The following is a 20919-nucleotide window of genomic DNA, read 5'->3' as shown; positions in this document are numbered from 1 at the left end:
TATGCGGATTTCCCTTCTATTAGTAAATGTTTTTTGATTTTGTTTTTTTTTTTTCCAGATTAAATGGAGCTGATCACTTGGAAGGGGTCACCGCAGTAGAAACATCAATAAATATGAGACGTGAGGGAGGCTGAGAAATAACCAACAAACACAACCCTTGTGTGTTCAAGGCCTGAAGCCTTTTTTTTTTTTTTTTTTTTGTCAAGTGCAAAGGGATAATCCGAGTGTTTGGGCACATTGTGTTATCACAGGATTTTATTTATTTTTTTTTAAGATGGAGGGAGGGCAGATTTTGTTGAATTTCCTTGGGAATTAGATTACCAATGAGGGGATTAGTCCCATTCCTGACAGACCTCTGAGCGACTAGAAGATTGCCCGTCTGATCGCCATGTCCACTCTTGGCTCCAGCGGTGGCAGAGGCCTTTTCAGCTGTGGTGACCCTTCTGTCTTTTTGACGTTAGATAATGAAACAATGATTGTTAAAGCTTGTGCTTGTTTATCAGCTCATGTCTTCATTTTCTCAGTCTGCTGCCTCTTCCCACAGCTCCACCTGCGTGCCACTGAAAGCTGAAAGAGTTAAGAAGATTTGGCAGCTCCACTGCAACCAGCCAGCCGGTGAGAGAGGAACTGGCTTCCGGTGGCCATAGCATAGGCGGCTCACTTGCCTGGGATTAAGTGGGATCGGGGAGATTACAGCCCTCCCTCCCTCCCTCCCTCTCTCTCTCGCTCTCTCTCGTTCCCGTGGCTTGATGAAAGCGCAGTGCTCCTTCTAGTCTCTTGGGAATATATTTGCCATCATATACATACTGTCGTGCACCTGTGACCGTGCTAGAACCTGCAGGAGCTGGAGGACAAAGGACTTGGACCTCAAGGTAAGGTGTATCAAATCAAATGCTTTGAAAAAGAGAAGGGCTTGGAGGAAGGCCAAAGAGATCATCCTCTTCCTCTTCTTTAACTACAGATATTTACTGAAAGGTTGTTTACTGCATGACTTGCTCTATCTGTTTTATTCCCTAAAATCACTTTTTTTTTTTTCTTCTTCTTTCTTTTACTGATATAAATCCTGTTAAAACTTAGTTAACTGGCCCATTTGTTAGCTCGTCTCTTGTTTTGGTGTCCTCCTTAAAGTCCAGTCGACCCAGTGAAGGTGAAAATCCCATCATGGATTGATTATTTCCTGTTATTTCCATTTATTAAATCCAACAAATGATAGTAAATGTAAGTTTTTCCGCCCCTGTGGTGGTTTGCCAGGAAGAGATTACGCTGTGAACATCTCTGTATTTACATTAGCGCCGGTTTTACAAGCTGCTGTTAAGTGTGCCATTAACCCCTAAAGCCATTCACACCACTTGTGACTGCACCTTCGCACCTGACCCCACTCTACGCTCCCGGCTGGATGGATTACCCATCAGGCAAATGGTGCCACAGACGGTGCCATAAAGTCTGATTTGCTGCATGTCACTTGGTTTGCTCATTTGATTAAGGGAAAGTGTTGAAGCACATTCATTTGCATTACCACCCACACTGTGAGCTCGTCTCATAGCGTCGTATGAATCACCTTTATTATTGCAGCTTACACTCTGCTCTGATGGTGCATCTTCTGAAGGTCAGAGCTCAGAGTGTGGCAGGAGAGTAAATATTCACTTTTCTGCAGCCTCACTCAAAGTTTGATTGGTGGTGCATGTCTGCAAAGGACACGGGAGGGAGTAAGTTTTGATTGTGTTCTGTCTGAAAATCCCGGGGGGGGAAAAAAATTAAATAAAATCTGTGCAGTCTTTTAACCCTATTCCAGATAATTCTTTAGTGGGACATGTTTGTGTATTGTGCATATTATAAACAATAATCTTTTCATTGCCTATGCAACTGACTTTTTCTTCTAATCATAAGGATTAAAAAATGTTGTGTGTCCTGCATGTTTCCAGGAAAGCGGTCAGAAAGTGGTCGGGAGTCCAGGGGTCATGAGGCAGGCAGTGGAGGCTCAGCAGTCAAACCCTCATTTTGAGCTGGGAGAGGACGGTCAGCGGGGTCACAGTTCATCATGATGGTGCTCTAAGACTGTGGTGTTCATCTTACGTACTTAATAATTGGTTGTGCTTGTGTGTTGTAGGCCTGCGTCAGGTCCTGACGGATGTGATTGAGGAGGTGAGGCAGTCAGTAAGCCAAGACCTCGATGGAGCAGAGATTCTCCACAGCTTGTTGACCGCCCCCTGGCTGCAGTCGCTGCTAAAGGTCTGTTTTACACTCCAACCGACAACCGGGAAGACACGATTTATTGACTGATTGAAAACCAGTCAGAATAGTTCTAGGCACCTTTTTTCTCACGTTGTTAGTTCCTGCGAATTCATCCTTCGGCAACTCAGTGTGTCGCTTTTAGTTGTGGGTGTCTTGTGTCTGCTGGTTTCCCCGGGTTGCCTTAACAGAGCTTTGTTGATGCTCATTAAATAGAACGTGGATTTATTAAAAAAAAAAGAAAGAATCACAGTTAGGTTTGTTTACAGAAAAGCTGCCTCTCTCCTCTAAATCTGTTGCCCTCTCCCTGTGCTAAATTAAGAATGGGATGTGCAAATTGCTACTTCTCTAGAGAACCATTGAAGTGGATGTAAGAGAGACAGGTGGAGGAAATGTAAAAGGGAACAGTGCATAAAACATGCATTGCACTACAGCTGGAAGAATGGTAACCGCTTGTATTATCCATATTTAAACGGTTTGTTGTCACTCTTTTTCAGGTGTATGAGTGTCTGCAGAGGTACCTTAGAGATTCCCCTGCTCCAGCTGTGGACTACGCTTCAGGACTCTCACTTCAGGTCAGAGTCAGATTTAGTTTATGATATTGTTATCGTTCTGCAGAAGTCTTTGTTGAAATGGCTGGTATGTGGTTCCTGTCTTTGCAGCTACTGATCGACATCAGGTCGTTACCAGGCTGCTCTGAAGAGGCCAAAGAGCTTTACCGTCTCCTGCGGCAGCCTCACCTCCAGGTATTTTACGCGGCTTTCCTTTTTTCTGCTCTGTTTGTGTGTATAAACATTTATTTGTACATTTTTCACAACCTTGAACCTGCCTGAAGACTGTTTTCACCAGTTTATGAAAACAGTCCAACTGATCTGTGTTTTTGTAGGCTGTTCTCTCTGCTCATGATACGGTGGCCCAGAGGGACTATGAGCCGGTGCTGCCACCCATACCTGACGACCTGCCGGACGATGAAGAGGCCACCAGGATTGTTTGCCTGGTCAAAAACAAACAGCCGCTGGTGAGCTGCATGTCTCACACCAGCCAGTACTCACTAAATTTCATTTATCTGTTTATTTTTTAATCCCCTGCTCACAAAAAACAGGTTTGTCGGGATTAGGGAAACCCATCAGACAAACCTCACAAAGGATAAAAATGGCTTCAGGACATAAGTCATACTAATAGTTCTGTCTCAAGTCAGTATTCAGATGCAAATTAGGTCAAATGAAAATAGTTACCTATAATTCTATAGGATTTTTTTCAAGAAAGTAATCCTTACAAAAAAATTAAGTTTGACTGTAAGTCACATAGCACATAGATTTAATTCTGTAGACTACACCACACTGGGGATATTTTTAGTATTAATAAACAAATGGTCATGGTTGGTTTAATATGTAAGGGTTATTTTCTTTTTTTTTTTAGTAAGTATAAATCAAAATAAAAGCTGACATCATCCAACTGTTGACCAGATGTCTGGATTTTATAATCTCTCATTTGTGTAATTGTCCATGGAGGCTACATGTGAACATCAGAAACCTCTGGACAAGAAGAAAAACAAACCATTTAAAAATAGTAACCGTCAGTTTGTGATGTGCATGTCTTTGTCGAATGTCTGTTTTCTTTTCATAGAAAATAACAATTCTGTCTTGTTTTTCAGGAACGTCCAGCTTTACATTTTTATGTATTTATTTTTTTCTGTGGCAGTTCTCAGTCTCCAGTGTCGGTGCTGAATATTTTTACTCTGCCTTTGAGTGACTCTCCTTGTCTCACAGCATTGCAACCAGCTGAGAGTCAGGCTACAGCTGCCCAGTGCCTCCCCTCCAAGTGCAAAAAGCTCCGGAGGGGGGCTGCACAGTCAGTGGGACAACCTGAGGCGGCTGACACGGCAGAGGCTTCACTGTGGCGGTGCATTCGGGGCTCAGAGCCCTGCAGCTGAGAGCCAGAGCCTGAATGCGAAGGATTCAGCGTGGTGTAACGTTCGGAGAGGCAGCTACCCTCCAACTGAACCACTGTGCCACCCAGCTGGCGCTCAGCCGTACCCTGCGTCTCATTATAGGCCAATGAGTACCTGTCAGGTGTGCTGCAGCAAACCGATGAGCCAGTGTAGAGTTTGTTACACCAACCTGCTGTGGGAGCGAAGTCTGAACCGCTCTGCGCCTTCGGTCTACAGCTCTGTTGTGATTGGTAAGAAACAATCTGGGCTTAGTTAAAACAAAGAACATCTGTGCTCATCATGGAGGATTATCACCATGAAAACGACTTAAAACTGGGATAGGACCTGTAGTTCTTTTAGCAGCGTCAGGGTTATTTCTGTAAGATACTTTGAGGGGGAAAAAAGGCTCTGTAGTTTTTCATCATCTCATCTCCATCTATTATTCATCACATCTGCTTGTGTTTTCTTATGGATTACAATGTCTGTTCTTTTTATTGGAGACAACGTGATAGAAGAGCTGGACAGTGGAAATGAAGGGGAAACAGGAGAGTCTGCTGACACCCCATCCCAGCTTCCCACATCTCGGCATTGGGCCGTGTCCCCTCCGTGCCGCACTGCACCCTACTATTCCCACATAGACGACTACCTCCAACCAGGCTTCCCTCACCACCTCCGAAACCAAAGCCCTCGCATCCACACAGCTCCCCCGAGTCCCATGCATCCTCGCCGTGTGGTGGAGATGCCCCCAGTGCCGCCCGTGGAACTCGCCAAGCAGGAGAGTCTGGACGAGCTGAGGACGACTGTGCAGCTTGCTGCCAGCTCCATGGAGAGCAGCACCAGGGACATCAAGGTCCTGGGAGAGAATATGGCAGCTGCCACGAATCGTATGTCGGAGACAGTGCAGGACAACTCTCACGCCTTAGTCCTCCTCACTCAGGTGGTGGACCGGCTGCAGGTTCTGCTCGCCGCCACACGGACGGAGACCAGCACCCCAAAACCCGCAGGTGCTCAGCAAGACAACACGCCCAAGAAAAGCCCAATCCCAAAAATTCGAGGGCAGCTTCCCTCTTTGACACACCAATCCAGATGTTCCTTTCCCTCACTTCCTTCGTCCACCTCCTCTTCCAGTTCCCTCAGCAGCTTCCAGGATGCCCCCTCCACCTCCCAGGGCACCACCTGTCTGTCTGTATCTTGCCTGGGATCACCTCAAAGTACCATAAAAACCAAAAATGCCCCGTCCCCACAGAAAAAGTACACCCATCACTCTGATCCACATGTGTCCAAACATCCTCTAACCAACGGCCTGTTAGACAAACCCAGTGAGACGGCCAGCCCCATGAAAGGAGGTCGCTCAGACCAGCGGAAGAAGAAGAAGAAGAAGAAGAAGAGGAGGAAGAAGGCGGCATGAGAGATGCTGAAGAGTCTCAGAAAAAAGTGACTTCCTGGGTCCTTCCAAGCCATATAGCTGACCTGCAGACGTACACAGTGGTAGCTGGCATTTTGTGTAGTTTTTTTTTTTTTTTCTCTCCATCATGTTGTGGTGTTTTTGTCGGATGGCCATTTCGTCCTTTTCACCAGTATTGACGTGTAACTTGGTCACTTTGATGTGTTGTGTTTTGTTTGTCATGACTGAAAACTTCTTCCATTTCAGCGTGTACATCATGTCGTTGCTTCACACCATTATTACTTGTTTTTCGTGATTCCATGGGATTTTTTTGTTTTTCTTTTTCTTTACATTTCAGGGTTTACTCATCCAGGTGTTTTGTTGCCCTTGTTTTTTTTTTTTCTAGGGAGCAACTATCAAGAGAAACGAGATCACAGGAGAGATTTTTGTTGCTCGGGTGATCCACGGAGGGCTGGCTGATCGAAGCGGTAAGATAGTTTTAGATGTATTGTTCAAATAACATTACTTTTAGTCATGACAAGTTGTTGAAGCTACGGACAACAAAATTATAACGAAAATTATGAGCGCTTTGTTTTTCATCTGTTTGTAAATAGGTCTGCTCCATGCAGGAGACCGGATCATAGAGGTGAATGGCTTTGCTGTGGATGGGATGGAGCCTGAGCAGGTTATTCAAGTTGTGGTGGGTTATTGCTCCCTGAATTATCTTCTCTGTCCTTCCTGTTTTATTTTAAATGTCGATCTGCAAGTGAACCTGTTGTGTTTTACACAGCAAGCGAGGTCACAAGGAACCATCATGTTTAAGGTTGTTCCCATCACAGAGAGGCCGGTCCACAACCAGACCATGGTAACTCATCATCTGCGCCTGCCTCTTTTCTTCTCCCTCATTTTTCCTACCTGAAAACTTGTCATCTCTTAATTGACTTGTCTGGTGTTAGCTCTACGTCCGGGCCATGGCCGACTACAGCCCTCAGCAGGACCCAGCCATCCCCTGCGCTGACGCCGGCATGAGCTTTCGCAAAGGCGACATCTTGGAGATCGTGGACCAGACGGACACTCTCTGGTGGCAGGCCAAGAAACTTCCCAACAACACGTCCTGCGCCGGCCTCATCCCTTCCACCAACCTGCTCAAACGGTCAGCAGAGGTGGTTTTTGTCGAGTTTGTCCATTTTTGAATAGCAGTCTGGCTTCATGGGTGAATTATTGTATAATGATGCTGCAGTTCCCACAAGGCACCATCAAGCTCAAAAACAACAGACTGAGGATGAAGGAAAAAGACAAGCAAAACTTGATGCTTTTGTAATCAGCTATTTGCTTATAAAATTGGCTGAATGTTATTTGAATTATTTATTCATCAGCGCCAACCTGATACCTGCTTATTGGTAATAAGACCAAAAACAATCTCTTAATCTTTGGAAACGTGTTCTCCCACAAAAGTCCTGTCTTAAACAAACAAGGCCATCCTCTGAAGCAAAGCACAAAATTCATTGATCAAAGCTGCTTTAACATATTCAATATAGGCGCTCTGGAATCAAAGAATTAATGAGAAAGGGATAATGTAGATTTCCGAAGGTTGCAGCGCAGTGATGTGTGTGTCAGTGCAAACCTGTTTGTGTGTGTTGCGACAGGAAGCAGAGGGAGTTCTGGTGGTCTCAGCCTTATCTGCCGCAGGCCTGCATCCAGACCTGTAAGTCTTGAACCCATCAGAGTTTGATTCAAAGTCAGAGCTGGTTTCACAGTGGAGCTTTCATTGTTGTTTTTCTCCATGCTTACTGAAGTGAGCACTGTAGAAGAAGGTAAGGAGAGGTCACACTTCCAGTCTGCGGCCCGACTAAAAGCTGTGTGTGTGGATTCATGAGTTGCGCTGCAGATATAACTGTTTATCTTTCACCCACAGAGGAAGACTCGATGGCCATCGATGAGAAATGTGTTGAAGCAGGTAAAAGCTCGCTTCCTCGGCCGAACATATTGACGTGCTCTAATAATCTCTTGCACAAACTGACTGTAGGACAGCTGTTTTGAGATTAATCCCGCTTGTCTGTATTTTCTCTCCGACAGATGAGGAGACGTTTGAATCTGGTAGGTAAGTCTTTGTTGGTTTAACCTGTTTTGTTTCTGAGCTCATTCTAACGAGAAAAGTGTTGCTTTGTTTTTCTGTCCTCCATCTGGAGCTTTGACATCTTTAACGGCTTTCATGTTTCTTTTCCAAACCTTTCTGCCGTGATGGGGGAAATGTCAGAGGAGCTCAGAGAAGGTGAGGAGTCTCATGCTAATTTAAAATTTGTACAAGCCCTTTCAAAGTACAGAAGGCAAAACACAAACAAATGGATAAATACACGACTTTTTTTAAGCGAACAAAACTAAAATTACTTCTCATATCGTAAAGACAAAGAGCAGTGATAAATAATTTTGTATCTGTATTATTCTCTTTTAATGTTTTTCCCCATCATTTCCGCCGTTGTCACGCTTCACTGGAATCAGAGGATGACGACTTCAGCAGCAACATTGAAGGGATTTATTTGAGTAAGTCCTCAGTCGCATACATCACGTCACATCTCTGTCGGGACATGTCCTTGAGGACCAGTTGATTGGATGACTTTATTTTTGACCGCTGTCCCTCAGCGGGTTTCAGGCGCAGCATGCGCCTGTGCAGGCGGCGGTTCCACAGCACCACCCAGCCGTCCTGCCACACCCGCTCTCCCAGCAGCTGCTACAGCGCCCTCAACAGCCCGTATGAGGAGGTGGTACGCTACCAGCGCCATCCGCAGGACACACACCGCCTCATTGCTCTCTTAGGTACACAAAACATTTGTGCTGCACAAGAAACAACAGGGAGAATTATGCAATACAGATTTTTTAAAAACAAGCTTCAAAGTTGTTTCCTTTTGATTTCATCTTTGAAATGTTTGGGGTTTTTTTTTTTTTTTTTTTTTTTTTTCTCAGGTCCGTCTGGCGTGGGTGTGAATGAACTTCGGAGGCGCTTGATTGAAATGAACCCTAATGTCTTCCAGGGAGCTGTACCTCGTACGTGAAGTTGTTATCATCCAGCCAATTGACAATGAGTGAAACGTGTCGGAACACAAAACACTGAAAACCACGTAGAGCTCTGTTCTTCTCTTCTAGACAGTTGTGTGTTTGTCCATTTTGTGTGATGATTCTCTTTTATACCTTATCAAAGAGTAACCTTTTTTTTTTTTACCTTCTTCTTCTTCTTCTTTTCTTGAATAGACACCACAAGATTGCCCAGAGGATATGAGGAGTCGGGGAGAGAATATTTTTACACCAGCAGAGAAATCTTTGACAACATGGTTTATAACAACAGGTATTAGTGTCTCTGCTGTGAATACATACATTGTTATTCACACTGATACATTTCTGTGTAATTTTAGACAATCTAAACACAGGTTATTTCACTTTAATTGGAGAGATTCTATCTGTGTCTGATATTTGTGGGAAATTGTTTCCGGCGCCTTTTACACTGACATCGTTTTTTTCCTGCGTTATTGATATAACCCACTGGGGGTTTATATCAACAGGTTTCTGGAGTATGGCGAGTATAAAGGGAACCTGTACGGTACCACCATTGAGTCTGTGAAGGCCGTTTTAAACAGCGGAAAGATCTGCGTCGTTGACATTGAACCAAATGTAAATACAGCTAGAAGAGAGAATAAGTGGAAACGTGATATCAGGAGTTTAAATTCGAACAAAACCATCTCACAGATTTCATTTGATTGTCTCTCTGTTTAGGCCATTCAGGCAGTGAGGACTCACGAGCTGAAGGCCTACATCATCTACGTGAAGCCTCCGCCTCTGCAGCGCCTCAGGGAGACCAGGCAGGATTCATTCATCACCACAAACTACTATGTCAACCGTCCATTCAAGGTACATATAGTACTGCATGAGCATATAGTAAAACCCTGCTGAATTAATATAACACGTCATCGACAGAAACTTAACACTGCTGAAATACGGAACATAAAGTAAACTGATCATTTGCCGTACTTAGAATCGGATAATCGACCAAAGTAGAACGTCAAGGTTCAGTGCAGATTTGAAATAAATGCAAAACACATCAGACAAAATAATTGGGGCTATAGACACAAAAACGTATATATTACTAAATATTTTTAACCAAATCAAATAAAGAGAAAATGTCAGAAAGCAGTACATATGAAATATCCAACAACACAGATGAGAAGTAAAGTCACATAGTTACGTTGCAACTCCCTTCCTCAGAGTGAAGACTTCCAGGAGATGGAGGAGGCAGCCCGAAAGATTGAGTCCCAGTTTTGGCAGTTTTTCGACCACGTGATGGTCAACGATGAGCTACAGGACTCCTGCGTCCAGCTGCTGACGGCTGTGAAGAAGGCGCAGGACGAGCCGCAGTGGGTACCCGCCAGCTGGATACGGCCCACTGCCGAGTCGTAAGAGAGGGAGGAGGAGAAAAGGTTGCAGAGCCTGTGGCCCTGCTTTATCATGGCAGCACATTTTGAAAACTGAAAGTCTGGACGATCAACCCAAAGCTTTACATTGAAATCAATTTGTTGTATGTCTCATACTGCATGTTTTGGGGGAGTAGGGCATGAAAAAGTTGAGATATTTTGATCTCTGTGTTTGTGCCGTGTTTGATCTCGTTCTTAAGTCGTTCCAAATGCCCAAAGACAGGATGAAGCTGGACTTAAGCCCATGGAAATCCCTGAAACTCTGTCTGTTTGTCACCATTTTTTTTTCCCCCGTTAGTAAGATTTACCAGTTAATGATGATGTGTGCGTAGATGAGCATAGTAACTTCACACACAAGGACAGATTCCACAAGTACAGCAAATCTTTTTCCAATTTTTACATACTAGAAAGAAAAGCTGTTATTTTTTTTATTTTATGAAGTGTTTCTTTTAGTTTGTCATTTTTATAATTTCTTTGCCAAAAAGTTGCTCAAAATTTCCAAAGGATCAGCTAAATACTGTTTATGGGAAGCTCTTGCAAATAGTAACAATTTGTGTGCTTAATTTGTTCAAATACGATGAAACAAAAGCTGCAAAAAAAGTGTAAGCAATGACATTTTTATATTTGGATCAATCTGTGACATTAATAAAGCACTTATGATAGTTATTTATTATTCAGTCGTTCGTTTGTTCCCCAGATTTTGTATTTATGAGTCGCTTTATGAGTGAGCCTTTATTTTGAAGGCGCAGGAAATTCGGTGTGTTGCTCATAAACACGTCCGGGTAGCAGCTCTCCCCAGATCCTCGATGAAGTCAACAACAAACAAAGAAACGGTTGCCCCACTTTGACACACACCGAGTCGTTCAAATGTTCCCTTAAAGTAAAAAAATGACCGAGCTGAAGAAGCTTTAAGGGGAAAATCAGAGAAATGGACACAGGAAGCTCAAAGGTAGCGAACAAGTTTACTCTGATTTATAACGGAACCTTAAAGTAGCTCCGCATTTAGCGTTCACTGTTGTTTCAGTATTTGTGTTTTTAAGCCTTTAAATTCATCATAAAAAAGTTTTATATATGCTAATTTTATTTCTATAATTGTGCAAATTTTTTTTATTATTTATTTATTAATGGCTAAACTAACATTAGCTGACCGTTACCTGACGCTTTCAGGTACATTTACGACAACGTTGTGTTTCCAATAGTTGAACACGTACTGTAAAGTTTGCTGTGGATTTGGTCAATAATTGTTTGTTTGGTTTCTTTTGTAGAAAATGCGGCCCAGGGATCTCCCGCCTCTTCCACAGGTCGGTCGGTCACATCCATCCATCTGACTCATCACTGTTTTAAATGACGCCAAATTTCTATGAGCTCATTTGGGACTTACACTGACACAGAACAGACTGAGGTGTGATATCAGATCCTACACACAATGAATCAGTGCTGATCACTGAAGAAGTGTGAAGGTACACAATAAGTGCTACTTAGACTGGCAGTTTAGAACAACACAATAATGTCTCAGTTTTCAGTATTACAGTTGTTTGTCTTTCTTTTTTCTTTTTTTTTTATGAGCAACAAACAATTTCGCTTTCACAATCGCAGCATTTAATTCCAATCCAGTCCAAATGACATCAGACAATCCTCCTCGGCTGTCCCTAAACAAAGATGAGAGCGTCAACTTGTAACTTGAAAGATTAGTGCAGATTCCAAAGACACACTTCCTTGACTTTTCACACAAATAGACGCACTGGCCCGGCCACAAGAGTTTTAAAAAAAGCTTTGACCTCTGCCCTGAGTAATCCTCAGTCCTGGCGGATGGAAGGACACAGATTTAGCTGAGGATTTAGCAGCCAGGATGTTGCACGAGGCTTCACGCTCGTCTTACTTGATTCTTGGGTTAAATGGCCAGAAAGACAACGGTAAGGATCTTTGGTCTCTCATCTGAATTTAGACTTTGAACAAAAAATGTTTAAAAAAATATCATAGAAAACCAAAAGCTCTGTTTTTATGACTCGTGGTTACACTTTTTTTTTTTTAAATTAAGATAGAAACTAATATTTCTTCTGTCTTTTAAGAGAGGGCAGCGAACACTTCCCACAATGTTGAGGTAGGTACGATATCACAACATTGGCTGTGATTACTATCATTTATGTCTTTATTTAAAACAGCAACAGCCAATTGATCTTATTTTTTTTTAATTCATGTGCTGACACATGCAGCCAGGACACAGCTGGTGAGTCAAATTTCTTCTAAATAATTGTGAATAGTTTTTTTTATTATTATTATTATTATTGTTATTATTATTACAAATTCTTCTTCCTTTTTTGTGTGTGTGTTTGCGTTTTTTTTTTTTTTTCATGAATTAACTGAAGTTCCCTTTTCTTTCCAGCGCCAAAACAGAAGAAGAAGAGAGTGAGAAAGGAGACAAATGGAGTTGATGATGTGGACGGTAGGAAATGCGAATGTCTGGGCAGCATTCATTAGTGACAGCCAAGCGTTTATGAAATGAACTTTTAAAGGACAAGTTCACTTCAGCATGATGATTTGAACTTGGCTAGAATCTTTTGTTTTGAAGATATTCTCTTTTGTCGCAATTTAATACGATAAATGTGTTAGAAACCCAATTTTCCCTCCGACTGTTCAGAGTGAGATGTCAACACTGTTATCCAGATTGTTAATCCTTTCTTTCCTTTCTAGATCGGGGGATGGAGATGGGCGGTCTGGAGAGCAGGAGGGCGTCCGAGGTCGGAGAGCAACTGTCCCTTGAAACCTCGGCTGAAGTGCCCCCGCAGAGGAGGAGGAAAAAAAAGAAAGCTGCTACTATAGGTAAAATCAGACAAACACGGGATATCTGTGCATTGATAATTCGTGTTTAGCCACCCAATAACCAGCTCAGATCATCATCAAGATGTGTAAATTCATGGTTTCAGATCTGGAAGATGACCAGGCTGATCTGGTGAATGGAGACACCGCAGATCAAACCACGGATGGAGAGGAAATTGTCAAAAAAACCAAAAAGAAAAAGTAACAGAGCCTGCAGCTATTTTCATGAACCATCTGTCCAATTTTTGGTGCTTTATTTGTCTATAAGGTGTCAGAAAAACAGGGAATAGATGTGTAATAATTTCACACAGTTTGAGATGACGTCTCAAACTGGGTGCAACCGATTGTTCAAAATCCAAAGATGATTCATTTTCTAGTCATGCAGGCCAAATTCTCACATCTCACAACTTAGATTCATCACATTCAGATGTTCAATCAGAAGCAGATGGGACAATATGAACAGGCTGGTGGGTCAAATATTTTCCAACCTTTACTGCAATTCCAGGAAATCAAAAGTCGTTGAATCGCAGCTTCCTGACGAGTTGGACGTGGAAGAGGACGATATCGTCACAGACACCCCTCCTGCTATCCCCCAGCATGCCCTGTTCACAGCGCCGCAGGGTCAGAGCCAGCCGGTCGGGAAGCTCTTTGTAGAGAGGAACAGTGAGTAATGAAAGAAGACGACGTAGTCTGGGCTGTTAAATGGTCCACATGGAGGCACTAGCTTCATTATGTGTGCGTTTCCGTGTGTAGAGCGTTTCCAGGCAGCGGAGCGCTCAGACTGGAGGAAGACTAGTGACCAGATGGATAATGCGACTGACTTCCAGCACATGCAGCCGCTCTGGACCACAAGAGACGTTTCTATCCAAGTGCACGAAGGCTTCAGGTGAAGGCCAAGTGTGTGCGCAAAAGAAAACGCACCGGGCATGAGCTCTCTCGTTTTTAACCTTCAATGCCTCTCCTCTGTCGCTTCTTTGTGGTTTAGAGTCTTCGGCCTGTACTGTCACGGCTTCCTGGCGGGATACGCCGTGTGGAACATCGTGGTGGTGTACGTGCTGGCCGGGCACCACCTCACCGCTCTGTCCAACCTGCTGGAGCAGTACCACAGCCTGGCTTACCCCTCCCAGTGTCTGCTCTACATGCTGCTGGCCATCAGCACCGTGGCCGCCTTTGACAGGTCAGAATCCACTGGAGCAGAGTAGATCGGTGTTCCCCAGACGCACAGCACATAAACCTGTCAAAGCTGAGAAAGATGGTCTGTGTGTCTGTTTCTCAGAGTGAATCTGGCCAAAGGCTCAATGGCTCTGCAGGAGTTCATCACACTGGAGCCTGTCGCTCTTGCTTCATTCTGTGAGTCCACGCTTCATTTATTATTTTGAATTGAAGCTTAACTGAGACACAGGTTGTTGAGGGTTGAGTGTTTTTCTGTGTGTGTTTTTATTATTATTATTTATTCTTCCCTTGTAGTGTATTTCTCAGCGCTGGTCCTCTCTCTGAGCCAACAGATGACCAGCGATCGCATCAACCTGTATCCATCCTTCAACGCCACGCTATGGTGAGCTCACTGGAGCCAGTCTCTGTGTTCGGTTTCTTATCTCATCATGAAGCCTGGGTGTGAAACCTGAGGCTCTCAATGTGTGTTCTCCAGGCCACCTGGCTCAGAGCACCAGATTCTCCACCCGTGGGTGACAGTCAACCTGGTGGTGGCGCTGCTTGTTGGCCTGGCCTGGATCTTCATCGCCGTCCGACCTGAGACAGACTACACTGAGGGTGAGGGCCGTTCACCGCTCCTCTCTCTCGCTCTCAATTCAAATCCACGCAAACACACTTAAACAAGAAAATGCTGCTTTTACTGACACGTCCTCCTTCCTCAGGTTATCTGATGGCCATGGAGATTGAGCCGCCCAAACCAGAAGAAAGATCTGAAATGACGGCCTGAGAAGATTGGCTGAATTTCGGCTCTGATGCTACGACTTTGCTGTTATTTTGCACATATTTTTTTCACCATATTTAGGTAGTAAACTCTGAATACGTTATACTCTGTATATTTTTGTATGTTGGAAATGTAATTGTGCTCGTTTCTTTCTAAATACACAAATGTATCCATCTTGTTTTTAATTTTTCTGGAGGAATTTCACAGTAAAGTGTGTCTATGAGCACAAGTTCATATATTGCTTATTTAGAGACCAATTAGATGTTGACCGTGAAAAATGTTAAACGGTCTACAAGAAGCGTAAGAGCTCTCTGAATGTGGAGGATGTTCCACAACCTGGCAACCCAAAGTGTGTACAAACGCAGTTTGGAAGAAGAAGAAGAAGACGGAGACGGTATCGAGTTCACCTCCGATCGACTATTTTTGTCCTGCCTGTCGCCCAGGCTGAGCAGTCGAGCACGGAACCAAACTCTTCCCCCCCTCCAATCTTTACTCCTGCAGTTTCTGTTGACGTGGTGACTGTGGAGAGTTTCTTCTTAGGGGGGGAAACTCCTGATATTCATGAGTCGGAGACAGTCAAGTGCGGCTGTTATAAGCGAACAGTCATGCTGGACTTCGCCATCTTTGCTGTCACGTTTGTCATCATTTTAGTCGGCGCCGTTCTCTATTTATACCCGGTATGTTCCTGCAACTTTCACGTTAGCTCGAAATTAGCCACCTAGCTGGACGTTGTCATGATGAGCTCACGCTGATGCTCCTTATGAAGTTAGTCCATTCAGGTTTTCTTCTCTTTGAAATCTCTTTTGGGGGATAAAGTGAATCTCTACGATGCGTCCCTAATTTTTCGGGTTTCTTCCATCCCAACAAACAGGAACCTGCTTTAGAGAAACAACTTTAAGGACACCGGGTGGGCGGCAACTAGCGCCCAGCTCCGGACCGAGACGATTGTATTCAGTAAAAATATTGAAACAAACACAATGCAAAGTACACAACTTGGATGCCGATTCCATCCGAAGCTTCAGATGACTACCGTGAAAATTTATGGTGGTATCTGAACTATGTGTGGGGTTCCTACGAAGCCCAGATGTTTCAAATTACTTTATTTCTCTCTGGGAATCCACCTGACTGAAGGGAGCAGTTATTATGGTTTGCTGGGAGCGGCAGAGCTGAACTGACACTTCAGTGGCTATAAAGTTCGTGATAATTTGTGTGTGCATGTGTTGACAGTAAATTTATGTGCACAACATTTCTAATTCTAACCATGTTTTCAGTCATCCAGAAGGGCGTCTGGCATCCCAGGACTCAACCCTGCAGATGAGAAGTAAGTATTTATCTGTGTCTTTGTCTTTCAGTATAACCCAAATTCATACACATCAGTTTAGCAGCCGGTCAAAAAGCAGCTGAATGTGCTGACGTATAAGAGGCTCTCTGCTCTGTCAGGGATGGGAACCTGCAGGACATCGTGAACAGAGGCAGCCTGCACGATTTCCTCGTCAGTCTGCATCAGGAGTTTGGGTCCGTGGCGTCGTTCTGGTTTGGTGGTCAGCCGGTGGTCAGCCTGGGCTCTGTGAAGCAGCTGCAGCAACACATCAACCCAAATCAAGCCAGTAAGTCCGCCAGGGTGCCAAACATTAAGTTCCTGATTCTGCTGCGTATTAATAAAAAAAAAAATACTCAACTGTGCGTTTAAAAATCCGAAGTCAACTCTTTCTCTTTGCTGTTGGCAGCTGACTCCTTTGAGACAATGCTGAAGTCGTTGCTAAGTTACCAGTCAGGGATGGGAGGTGGGGCCAATGAGACCATGCTGAGGAAAAAAGTGTATGAGAGTGCAATCAACAACACACTGAAGAACAATTTCCCCCTTGTGGTAAAGGTTTGTACCACTGATTAAAATATCACCCCCCCCCCCCTCCCCTCCATCCTTCCCTCCAGCCTAAACAACAGCGAGTACGTCCTGGATAATTGTCCTTTGTTTTGTAGGTGGTGGACGAGCTGGTTGGTAAGTGGAAGTCATTCCCAGATGCTCAGCACACACCACTGTGTGCCCACCTGCTGGGTCTGGCCATGAAGACTGTCACCCAGCTGGCTTTGGGTGACCGCTTCAGAGATGACACGGAGGTCATTTCCTTCCGCAAGAACCACGATGCGGTGAGGCGTGTTTCTTTGAACCCGGAAACGCCATCTGTCATCTGTACACCAGCTGATGTTTTTCCATAAGATTCTGGTCTTTCTCGCTCCTGCTATTCAGTCTCTTCTATTGCGGATTTCCTCTGTTACATTTGTTGAATGTCAACAGAAGAACCCTGGCACCAATGCTTCAGGGTGATTTCACCAGATTAGTGTCTCTCCATATGATCAAGGAAAGCACGACTTTGCCTTGTTAATTTGTGCTCAAAGGGTTTCGTTAATTTAATTTTCTTACTTTCTTGCTACCAGATCTGGTCAGAAATTGGAAAAGGCTACTTGGACGGCTCCCTGGAGAAGAGCTCCAGCAGGAAAGGACATTACGAGAAGGGTGAGTCAGGATTTCCTGCGCAGAGGAAGCTGGCATGAACTATTTTGAGTTACTGAACGATACTGTTCATACTTTGTCATTATTTGACTCTGTTTTTGTCCTCGTCTTCACTTTTTATCCTCACACCTGCTGTGTGGTGACATGTGGGAGCAGCATTCTGTTTCTGTTGTTGTTCAGCGGCGGAAAAACAGGAGGAAATGTTTGCAGTAGTTTAGATATGATCTGTGTGCGAAGCTGGTTGACAGTCAGTTAAAGAGAGTCGGAGAGCAGGCACAGACTCTGCTTCCCCATCACATTCAGCGTTATTACGTCTATCAGTGAGCAGCAATTCTTTTCAGAGACTTTTATTGATTTCTCTACCAAGGTCAGTTGTTCCAGACACTCTGCACCTGGCTGGAGTCTATCCTGATTTCTGTCTGAAAGGCTGGAACCAAGATGGATGCTCAAGGAGCTCACATTTTAACCTGTAATTTCATGGGTATAAAACATAAGACAGTAAAAGAGGTCTAATGAGAACATCTTTTCATTATCTGTTGGTGTGTGTTCAGCTCTGGCAGAGATGGAGTCTGTGCTGCTGTCTGTGGCGAAGGAGAGAAAAGCTCAGAAGAAGCACATGGTGTTTGTTGACACTCTGCTTCAGTCCAGCCTCACGGAGCGACAGGTGATGAATGAGTCTGGGGATGATGGAGCGATCCTCACGGTTCTCACACATCCACACACACACATGCACAGATCTGAAATCGATACTGTTGTCTGTTTCAGATCATGGAGGACTGCATGGTTTTCACTTTGGCCGGAAGTGTCATCACTGCCAACTGTAAATGTCAACAATCAAAACAGGAAACAATCAGTTGATAACTGACTTAGAGCTTAATTAATTACCGTCAATAGTTTTCTTAATTTTTCTGAATCTCTGAGTTCAGTGAAGACTATCAACAAGATCATGACAATAAGATTAATATGCAAGACTCAAAGATGGAGGAAAATGTATGTTTTCTGACTAGACTTCCTCCACCGACTGTCAGCTTCAGCACCACAGAAAGATGATCAATACACACCTGCAAAATGAATGAAGATGACATGAAAGGAAACAAAATGACAGTTGTTCAGATTTCAGCGCATTCTGACACAGTCTGACTTATCAAACGCCCATCATGTTGTAACCGTAGCAACAATCTGAATATCTACTGAAAGCTTCAATGTTAAATGTTTGGCAGTGTGTATTTGGGCGCTCCACTTCCTGTCCACCTCAGAGGAAGTCCAGGACAAGCTGTACCAGGAGCTCAAGGACGTTTTGGGTTCGGATCCAGTTTCCCTGGACAAGATCCCTCAGCTTAGGTAAAATCTATCTTCAAACTCAACACCTGAACCTCTTCTAAAAACATGGAGGGGCGTTGTATGAATTACACAAATTTGCCAAAGTTATTTTGTTCAAGGTCTTTTCGTTGGCCTATTTGATAGATTATACAGGAATGAACAACCAGAACCATGTAAATGTAAAACCTTGAACTGGATCATTAAGTGAAAGTTTAAAGGTTGAAAGAGCTTCACCTAATAAGGACACATGCAACACAGCACTAGTGAGGGTGTGTACGGGTCCTAGCACATTTGATAAACTCAAGTTCACCACATTCCGGCCCTTGAACAGATACTGCCAGCAAGTCCTCAATGAGACAGTGAGGACCGCCAAGCTGACCCCTGTCGCTGCTCGGCTTCAGGAAGTGGAGGGCAAAGTCGATCAGCATGTCATACCCAAAAAGGTACCTGCTACCCAGCACCCTGTCTGCTTTCTCTCCTCAGCTCTGTGTTACATTATTCACGCAATTTAGATTTGATCAGGTGGAGAAGACTCGAGAAAACCACAAAAAGGGGGAAAAAAAAAAAAAGCCATGAAGGATTCATAAAATCAAAATGGTTTGTTTAAACGTTGGCACTAAGAGACACCTTGTTGTTTTATCGAACAAAGATGCCAAAGTAGCTGAACTACATGAGCCAAAGTTTGATTTCTTCTCCAAATAATTTACCTCTGGTCCACAAGAAACATTATTGGTGATAAGGCAAAGAAAATTGCATACATGGTAAATTAAGGTAACATGGAAAGTGCTTAAAGGGTAGATGTTCTTGTTATGTTTCAGACTTTGGTGATCTATGCTTTGGGAGTGGTCCTGCAGGATTCAGACACCTGGAGTGCCCCGTACAGGTCAGCTTCAAAATCTTAAAAAAAAAAAAAAAGCTCTACACTCTACGTTTTATTTATTTATTTTTCCCTCCTGGAGTTTAAAATATTGATTTGTCCTCTGCCTGATGTGGTGACGACTGTGACATCTCCTAGGTTTGATCCAGATCGATTCGAAGAGGAATCAGTCAAGAAGAGTTTCTGTCTGCTCGGCTTCTCTGGGAATCAAACGTGCCCAGAGCTCAGGTGAAGACTAACAGGACTAAAGCTGTCTGTGTGCTGTTAAATCTCTGTGTGGAGACAGAGTAAACGGTGAAAGTGTAAATTCGTACTGCACACATAAGCAGACTTGAGGTTCTAAGTGTTTTGCGAGTGCGTATTAGATGAAGTGAACAGGACTTCCTCTCTGTGGCTACATTTCATCCACACTTCAGGGTCTCTCATTACATGTGCCCTCTGACAGGTTCGCCTACACTGTGGCCACTGTCCTGCTGAGCACGCTGGTGCGGCAGCTGAAGCTTCACCAGTTGAAAGGACAAGTCATGGAGGTCAGATCCGAGCTGGTGTCCACGCCCAAGGACGAGACCTGGATCACCGTCAGCAGAAGAAGCTAGAGCAAGTCCTTAAAACCACTGACGCTGACTGAAGCACGTGTTGAATGTTGAGAATCACGTCTGTTAGAGGAACATCATTTTTGGGGATTTTTGTAACGGACAGTTGACGCGTGTGTTGCACCACCACCACTTTTTGTCTCTCTGGTGCTATTACACCTGAACACATTGTTTCCTGTCAACAGGTTTCCATTTGCACTTGTTGAAAGACTTCATTTGTTGAAGAAGTAAAATTCATAACCTTAATTTTCTACAAGGTAGAGGTAAACTTTTGCCAGCAGAGGTTTTTCAATAATTCTTACAACTGCCTAAGTCAGTATTAACACTGAGTTTGTTTGTGTATTAAAACAGGCCATGTGGCGATTGGACAAATCATTCCTTTTGGTAAAGACATCTTACATATTATTAAATATGTATGAAGATTGTCTGAGTCATTGTTTTCTTTTCACTGCTTCCTGAACAAGTTCCCCCGAAAACATTTAGCGTTGAATTCTATTTTAAAAACACGGAGAGGAGCATGAAACTAATTCCTCTTAGCGTAATAGTTTGATCTTCATGACATTCTGGCTAAAATATATCCTTCACATATTCCTGTGTTGTCATGAAATGTCTTGTTTTGTACAAACCACAAAACGTAAAATACGGAGCAACTGACAAATTCTGTTGATCATTTATCGGTTAAAGGGCTAATCACTGCAGCTCTGACTTTGACATTATAGCCGATTTGGCTTAATGAATATCCAGATGTATGTAATTCTCAGCCAATCGGTGGCTCTGTTTGATTTTTTTTTTCTTATCATTTTTCAGTAATAACTGATTCATTTATTTATTTTAAGTAGTCTGGCCTTGCCTACTTCTCTGTCA

At 43.6% G+C, this 20919-nt stretch overlaps 3 protein-coding genes across 3 annotated transcripts; all 3 read left to right on the top strand.

Annotated features, from left to right (window-relative positions):
* Window positions 1-586: 586 nt before the first annotated feature.
* On the top strand, window positions 587-10649 carry LOC115052494 (MAGUK p55 subfamily member 4-like). The gene is made up of 22 exons (XM_029516651.1): window positions 587-872; window positions 1923-2016; window positions 2108-2229; window positions 2727-2804; window positions 2892-2975; window positions 3116-3247; window positions 5950-6031; window positions 6158-6243; window positions 6334-6408; window positions 6500-6696; window positions 7190-7248; window positions 7340-7357; window positions 7459-7500; window positions 7620-7640; window positions 7801-7815; window positions 8043-8084; window positions 8184-8357; window positions 8505-8585; window positions 8790-8883; window positions 9098-9206; window positions 9309-9443; window positions 9798-10649. The coding sequence occupies exons 2-22, from the start codon at window positions 1959-1961 to the stop codon at window positions 9987-9989; spliced, it is 1896 nt and encodes a 631-aa protein (XP_029372511.1). The 5' UTR covers window positions 587-872; window positions 1923-1958; the 3' UTR covers window positions 9990-10649.
* A 140-nt stretch (window positions 10650-10789) lies between these two features.
* Window positions 10790-14963, top strand: LOC115054285 (transmembrane protein 237B-like). Its single transcript, XM_029519440.1, has 14 exons — window positions 10790-10952; window positions 11269-11304; window positions 12073-12104; window positions 12217-12230; window positions 12387-12446; window positions 12695-12823; window positions 12928-13021; window positions 13326-13483; window positions 13574-13706; window positions 13806-13997; window positions 14097-14170; window positions 14288-14375; window positions 14469-14590; window positions 14695-14963. Exons 1-14 carry the CDS (start codon window positions 10932-10934, stop codon window positions 14757-14759), a joined length of 1218 nt encoding a protein of 405 aa, XP_029375300.1. The 5' UTR covers window positions 10790-10931; the 3' UTR covers window positions 14760-14963.
* A 282-nt stretch (window positions 14964-15245) lies between these two features.
* cyp20a1 (cytochrome P450, family 20, subfamily A, polypeptide 1) lies at window positions 15246-20482 on the top strand. The gene is made up of 13 exons (XM_029519172.1): window positions 15246-15430; window positions 16025-16074; window positions 16194-16360; window positions 16481-16626; window positions 16734-16901; window positions 17190-17268; window positions 17817-17929; window positions 18031-18085; window positions 18486-18606; window positions 18917-19028; window positions 19404-19468; window positions 19601-19690; window positions 19908-20482. Exons 1-13 carry the CDS (start codon window positions 15359-15361, stop codon window positions 20056-20058), a joined length of 1389 nt encoding a protein of 462 aa, XP_029375032.1. The 5' UTR covers window positions 15246-15358; the 3' UTR covers window positions 20059-20482.
* The last annotated feature ends 437 nt before the right edge of the window (window positions 20483-20919 follow it).

This window comes from Echeneis naucrates, chromosome 2 (genome assembly GCF_900963305.1).
Source record: "Echeneis naucrates chromosome 2, fEcheNa1.1, whole genome shotgun sequence".
Lineage (NCBI taxonomy): Eukaryota > Metazoa > Chordata > Actinopteri > Carangiformes > Echeneidae > Echeneis > Echeneis naucrates.
The sequence above is the reverse complement of the archived record's forward strand: the minus strand, read 5'-3'. Positions and strand labels throughout refer to the sequence as shown.